This window comes from Nesoenas mayeri, assembly GCF_963082525.1.
Source record: "Nesoenas mayeri genome assembly, chromosome: 2".
Classification (NCBI taxonomy): Eukaryota; Metazoa; Chordata; class Aves; order Columbiformes; family Columbidae; genus Nesoenas; species Nesoenas mayeri.
In genome coordinates, this window is record NC_137543.1 from 146133516 (window position 1) to 146147276 (window position 13761).

Genomic DNA, 13761 nt, shown 5'->3' on the forward strand with positions numbered 1-13761 from the left:
CAGACTGGTATGTCACATCAATTCACTTATTCACCATTCAAGTCATAAGGCTAAATAAACTGTAACCCATAACTCTTAATTGGTGCACTTAAGAGAAAAAGAAAGAGAAAAAAAGAAAAAGACTGAGTGTCCTAGCCAAGGGTGAGAGTGCTCATCCTTCCTCTCCACTTCAAAAGCTTTTTGGGTAAGCTGCTACTTTATACTTTCCAGCTTGGAGGTTTGGCCTTTACCATTTCCCTAAATTAGCAGATTCTGAGGAAGCTGCCAGACAAAAGAGACTGGTTGCATGAGACATCGGATAGCAGGAGATAATGGTGCAATAATGACCCTTCAGCTCTTTCTGGCCAGCTGTCTTGCCTATCTGGTGCTCTGCTTTTGACCTCATGGTGCTGCTCCCAGCACACATGAGGCCTGACCCTGGAAAGCCAAAATCTGAGTAGGAGTTGAGGGAACTGTCACGCTGAGCACATCAGAAGTACTTTTAACGGGTTTTGTAGAGGTTCAAGGGTACATTCCAAGCTCATAAGTTTGGATCAAGTTGTAAATTGTGTTTTTTAAAGTAAATTTTTAATGGTGAGGGGTATGATAAATTACTCAGTTGTCTGGGCATCCAGACGTATTCCAGAGACAGTCCAATTTATTGGTGAATTATGAGGTTTTATTTTTTATTAATATCAGTTTTCTCAACCTCACTGAGATGTAATAAAACATTATTCATCACTCAGAACAGAACAGTTGAAATCATTCTATTTAATATATTTTTAATAATAGAAGTGGAAGCTGAACAGTTTATCTGCAGGGACTTGTTCTTAAACGTGGTGGAAATGAGGAAATACAATGTTCAATATAATTTTTTCAAGTTATGATTTTGAAGCTGTAAGTCAAAATACAAAGGATTAGATTGAATAATTCTTTCTGGAATAGCACTCTTAAATTATTGAACTAAGTATGACAGCTGTTGAATGCATTAAGTACGTAGTAAATTTTCTTAAGACAAGGTGATGTGCAACTGGTGTGATTTGCAGAGGAAGATGCAAACATATGACAGTGTCTCTAGCAGTCATTTTCTGGAGAAGAGGTAACTTTGCCTGCAAGTGTTGGCACTCCCAAGGCATGGGTAAATACTAGGGATGAGGTGGAAAGGTAATGCCTTGGGAAGAAACTGCAGTCAATGTCCTGGCTGATTTGTGTCTATATGGATCCAAGGGGGAAGGCTGGACAGAAGGAAAAGGCAGATTTTGTATCTGGAATGGAAATTTGAGGATTTACATATTACAGCTACATGTGTTTTGATCTTAATCTTCTGTCTTTACTTTGACCTTAACCTTGGTTTGTTTTAAGGGACATTTCATTGTAGCAGGTAAAATTGGGTCATTTTGTTTCCAAAGCCCTTGAAATCAAGATGCTGAGCCAGTACTGGGTGCAGCCCTCGGTACGCAACAGACTGCTGCAGGTTTCCTGGCGTTAAGAGGATATTCACTACTTCACTGCATGAGCGGGCATAGAAGTTGGTAATAGTCATGTATACGTTGGAAAAGGGCAGGAGGGGTGGGAAGAGTTAGAAGAAAACTCCATCATTTCACTCACCAGTGAGCTAATCAACCAAGAGTAGAGTGATGGGAAGAATCCTGAGCCACATGTACCCCAGGCAAGCCAGTATTTTCCAGTGGAAAGTTAGTCTGAGTACACATGACATGCCAGCAAGCATGTCAGATAATGGAAAGAGCTGGTACAACTTATGTTTGTATAGTAGTCCATTTCAGTTGCTTCTAGTTGGTATACATACTGTATGTATAGTGGATATATATGCTTCATGTGTAGTAGGATATATGTAGTTGTATCAATAAGCAGATGAATAAAGAAAGTATGGATAGTATGCTCGAAGCCATGGATGAAACTGAAATTTAAGCTTTTCTATTCCTTATAAAAAAATAGGTGGAGTATCACAGTGCATTTTCTGTCACTGAAGTAATATAAAATGCTTTATTTGTGTAGATTTGTGCTGTTGACATAAAAAATCCAAGAATAATTTCATTGCAGTCTTTTTATAAAGCATTATATACAACTTTTTAAAATAGGTATCTGAAAATTCTGTCATTTACTGCATGTTGTGTTCAGGAAGGACTTAAGCACTCAGTAGCTGGCTCATTTATTGGTTGCTTACTTAGTAAGAGCTTGAGTCTGTCCTCTTCCCTGCCCCTTCTCTTTTTCAGTCTCGGCTCTACAATTAAGAATATGAGAAAGGATTTTTAATGCATTTCTACTGAGTTTTTGGCTGTTCCTAACAACAGGTAAAGGTGAGGTTTCTGTTTTGTTGTTTTTTGTCTGGGGTGGGGGTGTGCTTTATTTTTACCACTGTAGCTGCTGGATAGTTGGTCACTATGAAGGCGTCATTGACCAGGACATAGGTGTAACCTGGTCAGTATGGATGCAATTGAATCACTGTAAAATTATAATCTTTTACAGTATGTTAAACAATTGTTTATGAATATTCCTCAGTGAACACATTTTCCATGGCTGTGAATACTTGGCTGTCAGAAGATCATAATACTGTAAAAATATCTGCCACTTTGATCTGCTTGATCTTATGAGATCTATATGAAAATTCAAACGGTAAGAGCAGTGTGTACACATACTCAGGCACGTCGCAAGAAGAGACAGAGGCCACGAATGCATTGCAAAGAGCAAGTTTTGTTTTAGTTACCTCTCTACTGGGGGATCTCCGAAGCCACACCTGAGCTCCCAGGCAGAGGTGACACCAGCGGGGATGCAGGCGCTGGTCAGTTCAGCCCTGCTGGAAGATCACTGGCCTGCTGAGCTCGCCTGTATTTCAAGGCTTCAGGCAGGCGCAGCCTCCTGCTCTTTCTCACAACAAAGCAGGAATCTCAGACATAGTGATAAGGTGCCTAGAGTTTCTCACAGGCCTCTGTTATCTAACACAGACTTTCTACTCATCAAGCACACAAGGTCAGTAAAACAATTAGTGTGATGTATGTACTTTTTCTATAGACAGGTGCAAGTCACTTGAGCATATTTACATTTAAGTAACCTCCTCACCAGATCTTCCAATATATTCCCATACAAGCAGGATTATAAAACTGACCATTTTCTGTAAAAGATTGAATAAACCTAATGCTGCTATAGGTGATAGGTTGGTTTCGTTTTGTTTTCCCCCATTTCATGCCTAATTCTTGGTAACGGAGCCAAATTCTTTTGGATTTTATGAATGTGACTTCCATTCCCGTGCCCCTCAAAAAGTCTCAGAGTGGCATTATAGTTTCATTGAAGTGCATGGGAAAGCTTCTGCTGACTTCACTCAAGCCTGAAATTAGTTCAAATTATTATTTGAATTTCTCTCCATATTGTATTAACTGCGCATACATGTATTAAGTGCAGCATTCCTTGTTCATTATGCTTTCAGTGCATGCACTCTACCTGCAAAAACATTTCTAGTGGTTGAGACTGGAATGTGTATTTCTCTTTGCATTTGTAGGAAACCAATTGCTGTTAAGCATTTATTGAATGAACACTGAAATCTCTTTTTCATAGGAGCCATCATTTGAGATGCTTCCGTTGACTGGGAAAACAATAATATTTGATAGCTTTCCTGATCCTTCAGATACATGGGAAATAATTGAGACTATTGGCAAAGGAACATATGGAAAAGTTTTCAAGGTGTTAAATAAGAAAAATGGCAGCAAAGCAGCAGTCAAAATTTTGGATCCTGTTCACGTAAGCTACCTAAGTTACTTGGTTTGTTCTTATATAATTGTAAGTGAATTTACGTAGTCTTTTTTTTCTTTTAATCTTGGTAGATCATTTGCATTAGAAGTGATAGTGAAATAAACTGCTTCAGCCTGCTAAGTATCAGGCTAGCTAGCAATGTGTTTTTCATATCATAAGTGATATTGGAAGTCGCTGCATATAGTGGAAGTCAGATATATACCTGAACTTTGTTACTCTTATGTTTGGTTCCTTCTTCTTTATCTCTTACTTTCAGAAGCAGAGCTGATTGTTTTTCTTTTCATTACCAGGAGTCGTAGCTTCTTCTGGTTTTATTGTTGTTCTCTTTCTTCTTCTTCTTTTTTTTTTTTTTTTTTTTTTTTTTTTTTACATAATAGCCAGTAAGAAAGTTACGTACTTTTAAGTGCTTTAGATGTACCTTCAAGCGTCTATTTTTAGTATATGCTTTTAGCTGAGTTACATGCTATGAGTGATACTTTAAAAATAAAATAGTGTTATCATTGTTGTTGTTATCATTGGCTCTGAGTTTTCAGAGTGTGCCAAAATACGTAGATACCAAAAAGGTATCCATCTTTCCAAATGGAAAATACAAAGGCAATAGCTCCTACACACAAAACACCAGGTGACTGGGAGGTGGAATTATTATGTTGTAGAGTGTTTTTTTGTTCTCAATAACTGGCATTTGTTGAGTGGCAGATTAATGCTCAAAGAGTAAGAAAGAACTTGAGTCTGGTTTGTAAAAGCAAACCCCACTAACTTCAGGGGTGCTGCATGTGGCTGGGGATTTTTCTCAAGAGCAGTAACCCACAAAACATGGACAAGGAGCTGTTCCTTTGTCATGCGGCCCCTTTGGGTTCATCTTTTGCGCTCCCAGGGCAGGGTGCTGAGGCCCATGCTGCCATCGCACAGCCTCTGGGCAGGACGGAAGCGCAGGCTGTGCAGGCCCAGACGCTGCAGCGCTGGGTGGAGCTGCACAGCCACACAGGCTCTGTCCACCCCTGCATGTCACACAGTGTCAAATTATAATCACACGGCCCCTAAATCCATGAAACATGTTTTTGAAAACGTAACATCTTGCTTTATCTTTATTGTGCTTCTTGTTGATCTGGTTTTTATTTCAGCGTGCTTTCAAAGCAACAAAAGGAGGCTCATCTCAATTCAATATTGTGTACCTCTCCGAAAGTAAGCATGATTTGCAGCTAAGTGATGAGGGTCTTGATGAATTCAAATGCATTTCAACCTCTATTTTTGATTCTTCAGCTTTCTTTAAACAAGGTTCTTGTGCTTACAATGAACAGGCAGGACTTTCTTGCACTTGGTGTTCATCTAAATGCCTGTATGGCAGGAAATGCTTCTGCTTTCATCTATTTCACAAGTGTTCAGAAATGATTCTAAAGTGGCAGGTGGCTATGGCAGGGATTACTGAAGGCGTCGGGGAAACTTTCAGTGCTGTGTACACTTCAGAGGTTGTAGCAAAAGCATAAAGTATGATGACAGGAAGAAAGAAGAGGTAGTAAAGTTGATGCTAGAGGAAAGAGAAACAGACTAAATATGATATAAGGGCATAGAATGTAAACAAGACAGAAGAAATACTGTGGATAAAGGTGCAACATAAGAAACTGAAGGAAGGAAAAGGTATAGCTGATGAAAACAGATTCCTCATTTTAATGAAAAAATAAGTAATGTAGTCAATATCACACTCAAATACTTGAATCTTTTACATGAATGTATTCTCCTTTTTGTTCTAAGAATACTATTATTTCACCCTTCCTGTTTTCAGGATGTCTGGAGTAGCTGCTGTACCTCCATATTACTGTTAAAATGGCTATCCTATATTAGAAATAGCATCAAAGCAATAAGCTAGTTCTTTTTGTTCAAACTGAAAGTAGTATCAATGGCTGCAGAGGGAGCCATTGCAATGAAGAAAAAGATACTTACTTTATTTTATTTTTTAATTTTTACAATTTTTATTTCTTTAAAGATGGTTTCAGAATTCTGCCATTTGAGAGGTAAACTGAAAAAAAATAAGCAGAAGCAATGTCTTTTTATATCACTTGGTTTAACTCATATTTCCAAATTAAACTGGGAAACTACATTATCATGTGTGATGTGAGACTGAAATAAGCAGTTCGTGTTTAATCCTTTAGAACTCTCCAATTCTTTATGTCAAATGTCTAAGTTCACATGAAAATATTCCCTCTACTGTTTCTAAAAGAGGTACTCTAATGCAGGTAAATATGTTAAATTCAACCAAATATTTCAGGTTTTCTTCCTTCATAAAATATAAAGGAAGATTTTTCTTTTTAGTATGCACAGAAGGAATATTCTATTCATTTCATTCTCTCTCTTTTCATTTCTCCTTGTAATAGTAAAAATCTCATAAAATCTGAGTACCCCTCAGGAGACAGAAACCTCTATTAAATCACAGTAGGACAGTGGGCTAATTCTACTCCAGTTTCCCCAAGGCAGCCAGGGCTATTGTATGTTTTGTGTGTAGTTTTTTGGGTTTTCGACTCTTTGTTTTTTTATGTTTTGTTATTTATGAACTATCCTCTTGTTTTTGCCAGATGCATTTTCTTTTTTTCATCTCTTCTTATCTTCCACTCTTTTCCCTTTCCTTCCTCTGCCACCCTCAGTGCTGTGGTATTTTTCTCATTCCTTGCATCTTTTTTTTTAATTGTCTATATTCTGTGTTGTGCTTATTGGAAAATTAACTTACAGTGAATTCCTCCTTTTTTTGAAAGAGGAAAATTTCTACTGTTATTCGACTACTCCAATAAAAAAAAATGACTAAACCCTTCCTTATGAGAAGACTTTTTCTTGTAATCACAATATGGAAGTTTAATAACCTAATTCCTAAAGATACCAGTGACAGGCCAAGTTCTTTGAGACCAGTCAACCTGGTCTCAAGACAAAAGGCTAATATGAGCCTTGAGTTTGATTTAGCATTGTAGAGACCTGTATAAGAAACAAGTGAGCAAAGTCTTCTCAGGGGCAGATGCCCTTGGTGGTGAACAAAATGAGGAATCTAATTCATTGAAATACAAAGCATCCCTTTTGTCGGCCATGGTCGTTTCTATTTGGCAGTGAATTGATTTTTTCATTTCTATTTTTTTGGCTGACTGTAAATAGCAAATTGTATTTAAAATATTTTATATCTGGAAACAAGTATGTTAACATTCCTTGAGATCTAAACAATGAGGGAAATGACTGCAGCTATTCTGCCTTTACCTGTGGCCAAGATGGACTGAATATTTTCTCAGCGTGAATGAAATACAGTTGGATAATGTCCCTCAATGAGCAATTCCAGTGCACAGGTGGAAGGAGTTATCTGAGTCATCCAGTGCCCAACGTTGCGAGCATCCGTGTTTGGCCTGAAAGGTCTTGTAAGCTCCTGGTGCATGTGCTAGCAAAACTTGTCCCGATCTCTCACCTCCAAATGGACTTCCCTTGCTATGTAAGAAACCTGAGGTCTGTTGTGAAAGACTGACAAAAAGCCACAACTCTTGTAGCTCAGTAGGAGAAGCCAGAGAGATCATGGTTGTCACCAATTTGTATGACAGTAGAAAATGAGATAAATTCCCAGGTGATTCTAGAAAGTGGGACAATAAGTGAGTAAGATGTGACTGCTGTCATACCGGTTTGTGCACAGAGGGGTAGAGAGGTTGTTCCAGCTGCACCATCTCTGGCTGGGGATGCCTTGAGACTAGAGAAATAACGTGACTTCCCAAGGCATCTGCATACATACCCACTTGTACATTGCACTGGCATTGCCCCAAAATGCTTCTTCCCCATTCTCCTGAGAGCTGCTCTGTCCTACCCTGTGTGTTCATTAGCTGAAATTCCTAAAGACCAAGTGAAAAACCAGACGACTGTTTTGTATCGAGTAAGCAGAACGAAGCTTTGTAGCCGTGCAATTGGTGCATTCATGTTTTGTGGTGGTGGGTTTTTTTCCCTTTGGATTGTTTCAACCTACATTTCAATAGCCAGAAAATGCTATCTGTCTGGGTTTTTTAATTGGCTATCATTATTTATTTATTGACTGCTATGTATTTCTCATTTGTAACACTAGGATATTGATGAAGAAATTGAAGCCGAGTACAACATTTTGAAAGCTCTCTCTGATCATCCCAATGTGGTCAAATTCTATGGCATGTACTATAAGAAAGATGTGAAAAATGGAGACCAGCTTTGGCTAGTTCTTGAGGTAAATAATTCAGAAAAATAGAGTTTTCTTCCAGTTGGCATTCCTATGTTGAGTATATACTCAGTGAATGACCTGCAAGTCATTTGTTGTTTTTATTTAGAGTGTTTGCATGTGAATTTATAAATGCTCTTGTTTAGTCTTTTCAGGGCTCTGAATTAACGGTCTTCTCACTTCAGCATTCTTATTTTTATATTATACTGATAGTGCTGTGCTTTCAGAATTAGAATATAAATTCTGTTAGGACTTCATAGGATTTGCTACCTAAAAATCTTTCTTTGGTGAAAGGCTTATCATGGGGATCTTCCTCTGGTAGTGTTTCTTCAAATATGATTGAGATATGATGTAACAGTTAAATAAACCATTATGATTTTTAAATATTAAATTATATAAATCAATTAGTGTAATTGTGGGGGGTTTTTTTGTGCAAGTAAGTGCACAAACAGATATATAAACCAATAAAAACAGGCTACTGTTGAAAGCAGATTATTTTCCTCAAATGGAGTCAGAGCAAGGTAAGGCTTGTAATTTGTGTGTTTCAGTCTTTAGTTTTGACTAATCTGGGAGCAAAGAGCTTGATTGTTACTAAGTTCATAGATACAATGTAACCTATTCTGCAAAAAGTTCCTCCTCTCCCTAGGAGGAAATGAAGAAGAATGTCTCTGACAGGAATAGTGTGCCTTTCATAACAATCGAGGCTCTTAATGTCTGATCAGTGCTTGATAAGGTTGATACTGAAGAACTGTTTGAATTTATGATTTTTCAGATAAGTGAATACAAATCTCCTGCCAAATATCTCAATGCTACAATGGTATCTGATCCTGGAAACAAGCTCTAAAAATGCTTAAGTTGTAAAAGCTTTTCTAAATTATTCTGATTTGCATTGGGAAGATGGTTTTAAAATAGTTTGCATTGGAAATCCTAATAAATGATTAGGTTAGACTATCATCAAAAGATGTCAGCTCTTTCCGCAGTGAGCATCTTTGAGAATGTAGCTTCTGTTGTGTCTGCTGGGCATTTGAAACTCCATCTGTGAAACTTCTGGCCTGTAAAGGATGGATGCCAAACAGCCAGGATGGAACAGACTGTGGGGAAACAGTCAAGTGTTTATATTTTAGCTTTTATATTTTACATGGATTTATTTTCTTAATGTGAAAAACACAAGCATGCATCTGGAGTATAAGGTTTATGTTTAGTCTTTACATGCCAAGCTGTATATATGCAAGTGCTAGTATGGAGTGTGTGGAATAGTCTCAGATGCTGTCTGTCACTGCCCATGTAGATCCATGAAGGCAATGAATTTCAGTTGGTGTGTGTATGTGTTGATATGCATAAGTACAAAAATAAATTCCAATGGTGACTTTGGTGAAGCATTTCTGTTATTAAAAGGATGTGTGAAAGAATGCTGTTGTGAGACAAATTCCTCTGTGGTAGTGTCACCTTCCTTTCAGCATGTATGTGGCTTTGTAGGGCCATTGCAATTTGTTCTTCACAGTATCAGTTCAGGTGTCCTACAGTTCGTAAGAATGAAGATTTTCAGCATCTTTGTTCTGTTTTGGTTTGGGGTTTTTTAACAATAAATTTGTGTCTAAATTCATAAAGATGGTGATTAGTCTTTAGCTTACAGAGACCTCTGTTTCCATTGCTTTGGGTTTGGCTTTTTAAAAAATTATTTTATCATAAAAGAGCATTTTCACTTCAGAACTGTTGCTTCCCCTGAAGAGAGAATCCAGTCTTCAAATTTAGATTTGTGGAGTTTGATACCAAGGAGTAGAACTTTCTTATCTCCTTCTCTCAAAAATCTATCAACTAATCCCTCTAAATTCTGTGCGATCCTTTGAAATGAAGAAGACCTTTTGCAGTCAGCACCTAGCCTGGAAATATCTTCCCAAAGACTGGAAGGACAAACAGAATAGGCCACTGCAGGTTGCATAATCTGAAGCAGCTTCCATAGTAGCTGAATGCAAAATGATGTTAAGGAGGAAAAGTCAGGAATCAAATCCAGACTACTGTGCACTGTGGTATTTTGGATTCCTGCGAAGTTGCAGTGCCAAGAAGAACTTGCCCGAGCAGTGGGATGTTCAAGGCAGAGCTTGGTGCTTGGCTCTGCTTTTGTGTTCTCTGGTGGGATCTGTGGGCAGGAGGTTTTGGGGGAACTTGTCTCAAATTCCACTAGGAATGAGTTGTGATAGGTGGTAAAACTCGGCATTTAATGATGGGCTTAGAGCCACCACTGTAGTTTACCAACCAAGTTACTCTGTGAAGTGTTTGAATCCATGTATGTAGATATTATTAAATCATTTTTCCTAGAGGAAAAAAATCCTCAGCTCTCAGTGACAAAGTCAGGACATGGTTTAGTGCTAGAGTTAGGTTATGGTTGGACTTGATGATCTTGAAGGTCTCTTCCAACCAAAATGATTCTATGATTCTTTAAGACATGTCGCATGCAATATATCAACAGCAAGCCAGTCTGGAAAGAAAGATTGTTGCTAGGTTTCTTTTCTCCTAATTCAGTTTTCATCATTGGTTATATGAAGTGTACTGTTCAGTTCTTACACCTTTTTTAGTATGTACAATATGTACAAATTTTTCACATAATCCCATAGTTTGTATTTCACTTGATCATGTTTGGCTTTTGGGTAAAAGAGGCTAATCAGGTTTGATCTAGGCTGACGTACAGTTTTGAGGCCAAAACTGACCAAGTAACTAAAAAGAGTATCCTATAATACTGTAAAGGGTTCTTGAGAGATTTTAGTCCTGAATACTTGAATTGTAAAATTGTCAGACCTTGTAAATTATCACCCATTCTGAATACTGGAAAAGGCCTTGGATGGATTTATGATGAGATTATTGCAGCCTTGGTGTGAAATATTCTGGCCCACATTCCATCTCTGTTTTCCCAAATTAATCTGTTCTTACATGATTTGTTACCTGTTGAACCTCTACTCTCAAATTCTAAGATGAGGTAGTTGGACATTTCATTTTTAACTAAAATTGACATTTCCTGCTGACTCTAAGGCATATGTCAACAGTGAGGCACTGCATGTTCAAAATCCATGTTGAAGGGATTATCCTCTGTCTAGAAATCTTTAAATCAGATGACTATCAAGAAAGATTTACTTCCAACTAAATGGAATTTGGAGCTGACCTATTCATGTGGGTCATCTGACAGTTTTGGTGTCTATAGAAACCCAAACCAGTTGCTTCAGAATTATGGAAATTATCTGTTACAGAATAATCCTGTGTAAACATGACATTTCTTCCAAATCTCCTCACTTAACAATTGCCTAATAGAAAGGACCTTCACAGAAAATATTTTTTTACAATTTGAAGTGAAATTTGTCATTTTCTACTGTACATTTGCATTTTATTTTCTTTGCCGGATTTTGCTGTCTCTATATTAATGTGCAGATTACCTAACTGATCTTGTAAAGTATTTTGAAATTGCAGTGCTGGGAGCTGGAAATACGCTTCTGAGAGAGTAGGAACTGTTGTTCATTAATAATTTTCTGCTAAAATAAGCAAATTTTTAAAATATATAATAAAGTATCAAGAAATATGTAGTCAATCTCACACTGATTTAACCTTTCAATGTAGTTAAATTTCAATTCACTTTAAAATGTGCATAGTGATTACTTGGATAAATAAACGACATTTTTGCATAACGAACTGTGTGTGACACTCTAGTACAGTATTTCTAGGAGAAGTGTAGAGTTACTGTGTTGTGTTCATCTTAACACATAAAGACCTAAATCTGAGGCTAGTATAGAATACGATTTTTAACCAATAAGTAAATGCTAGAGGAAAACTAATGATATGAGAGCTTTTAGCATCATAACTTTTTTTTGGTAATAAAGTAACCTAACTTTCTTAGTTCAGCATTTTTAAAGAAACCATCTCCAGAAATGAATGTGAAACAGGAGTATATCTGTACAGAATAACATTACTCGACTCTTCATTTAGAAATGCTCTTCTCTCTGTAGGCTGCACTCAGATAGGCTGAACATCTGCCCCTGTGTGGATATTGTTCTAATCACGTTTATAAGAAAGAAGACTGATGAGAGAAGGATTCTTGCCACATCTATTAAGCCTTGTCACGTGTATCCAGAGATGCAGGCAGAAGAAATTGGCCTATTGAGTCTGTTGAAAAGAAACCACTTGAGTATTTTACTTGGGATGATTCAGCTTAGCAGTTTCATGGCAGCAGACATCAGCATGATGACGCAGCTAAGGCAGAGTGTGCTGTAGCCCATTTCTCTCTGCTCTGGGGGTTAGTTCAGAAGGGAATAGACCTGAGATAGTTGGAAACCAGCTGGTGGGGTATGGAGCAGAGAGGTAAACTATATCGGGCCCTACAGGTGAGCATATAGGTCAAGGGCAGGTGGGGAGAACAAGTGGCACAGCCCTTGTCTGAGAGCTGGTACAAAGACCAACCTAGTCAAGACTGAGTGAAGGCTGAAAATACGACAGCAAGGTAAATGGTAGCTTTTACTTGCTACTGTAACTCAGAGGCCAACAATCATAATGTATCGTATTTCTATTATTCATTTCCCACACAGATCAGGTAGAACTTCAAGAAGCATCTCAGTCAATTTACAAAAGACACAGAGTTATGTGTGCTGTATTTGAGGCATCTTTGTGGTTGTGAGTCACATAAGTTAGTATATTTTATCATTATCAATATACTTTTATGCTTAGGAAATAGAACATGCACTATTTTTATAGTAAAAAAATATTTTGTTTTGGCAATTTAAAACTTAGTTTGGTGGGGAAAAAAAGTTTGGATGAAGTGACTTCCCACCTAAAAATACACTTTTGCATTTTGAAGAAACCTCTCTGGTTTTGGAGAGGTGTATGTCCATTTCTGGAGAGGTGGAGGGAATTGCCAGGAAGTTATAGAAATAAACCTCTTTGTGCTGAATCTCAAGAAGACTGTAAAATCATTCTTTTTCAGTGTTTTGGTTCTCCTAGTGTGTACATGAACATTGCAAGAACATTTGCAGTACCCTGCAGAGTCAGACCAATGGTCCATGTAGCACAGCATTCTGTCTCCTGTGGTGGCACTAGAAGATACTATTTAGGAAGGGTCTGTCCAATTTTTGCAGTTCATTTCCTTCATATTCTCCAGCAACCATGATTGTTGTATTAGGGTTATCTCAGACCATTCTATTTAGTATCCATTTGTGGACACAGTAAACCTGATGATGCTACTGTCATGCTATACAGTCTCCTCTTAGATTCATTTTCACTGGGGGCCACGTCAGCCCCACAGTTGCATTCAAAGGGCCAAATGTAATTTTAGGACTGTGTAAATGTAGCTGAAGGCAACCATGAAGGCTGATCTGGCCCCCTGTGAAAATTAGTTGGACACCCCTGTTTGGAGCATGCAATTTTAATTTTCATATCATTGTTATATACTTATTACTACATATAATATTCCACATACTAGAATATAATGTTTTCAACACTAAGAAAACATTTCCAAATCAAAATATTTTTCAATGTGTGGTTAAGAAATTTAGAATCCTGTTCATTTGAGAAGTAGGAATATGTTACAATTCGCAGTGGACTGCAAGCTCTGTTTTCGGACCAGATATTTTAAAAGTGCCTTCAGAAACAATGTTTCAGTAGCTAGTGCAATATGTACTTGTTTCGCGTAGTCCAGACTAAAATGAACCTGATTCGTCTTTGTTCTTGGTTAGAACCTTTTCTTGTTCTAGTGCAATCTTCATCAGAGAAATCATGTGAAAGTGTAGAATAGCTTATGCTTGGAAACTACTTCTCTGAAGAAGTGACACATTAGTCTTTTCCAT

General features: G+C 37.6%; 1 protein-coding gene across 1 annotated transcript in view; it reads left to right on the forward strand.

Annotated features, from left to right (window-relative positions):
- Positions 1-3564: 3564 nt before the first annotated feature.
- Positions 3565-13761, forward strand: part of LOC308037788 (myosin-IIIa-like) — a gene marked incomplete at both ends in the record, with an annotated part of 40890 nt that continues 30693 nt past the window's right edge. Inside the window, 2 exons of the mRNA XM_080339800.1 lie at positions 3565-3732; positions 7817-7951. Coding sequence (XP_080195926.1) covers positions 3565-3732; positions 7817-7951 — 303 coding nt within the window. The remainder of the gene's footprint in view (positions 3733-7816; positions 7952-13761) is intronic.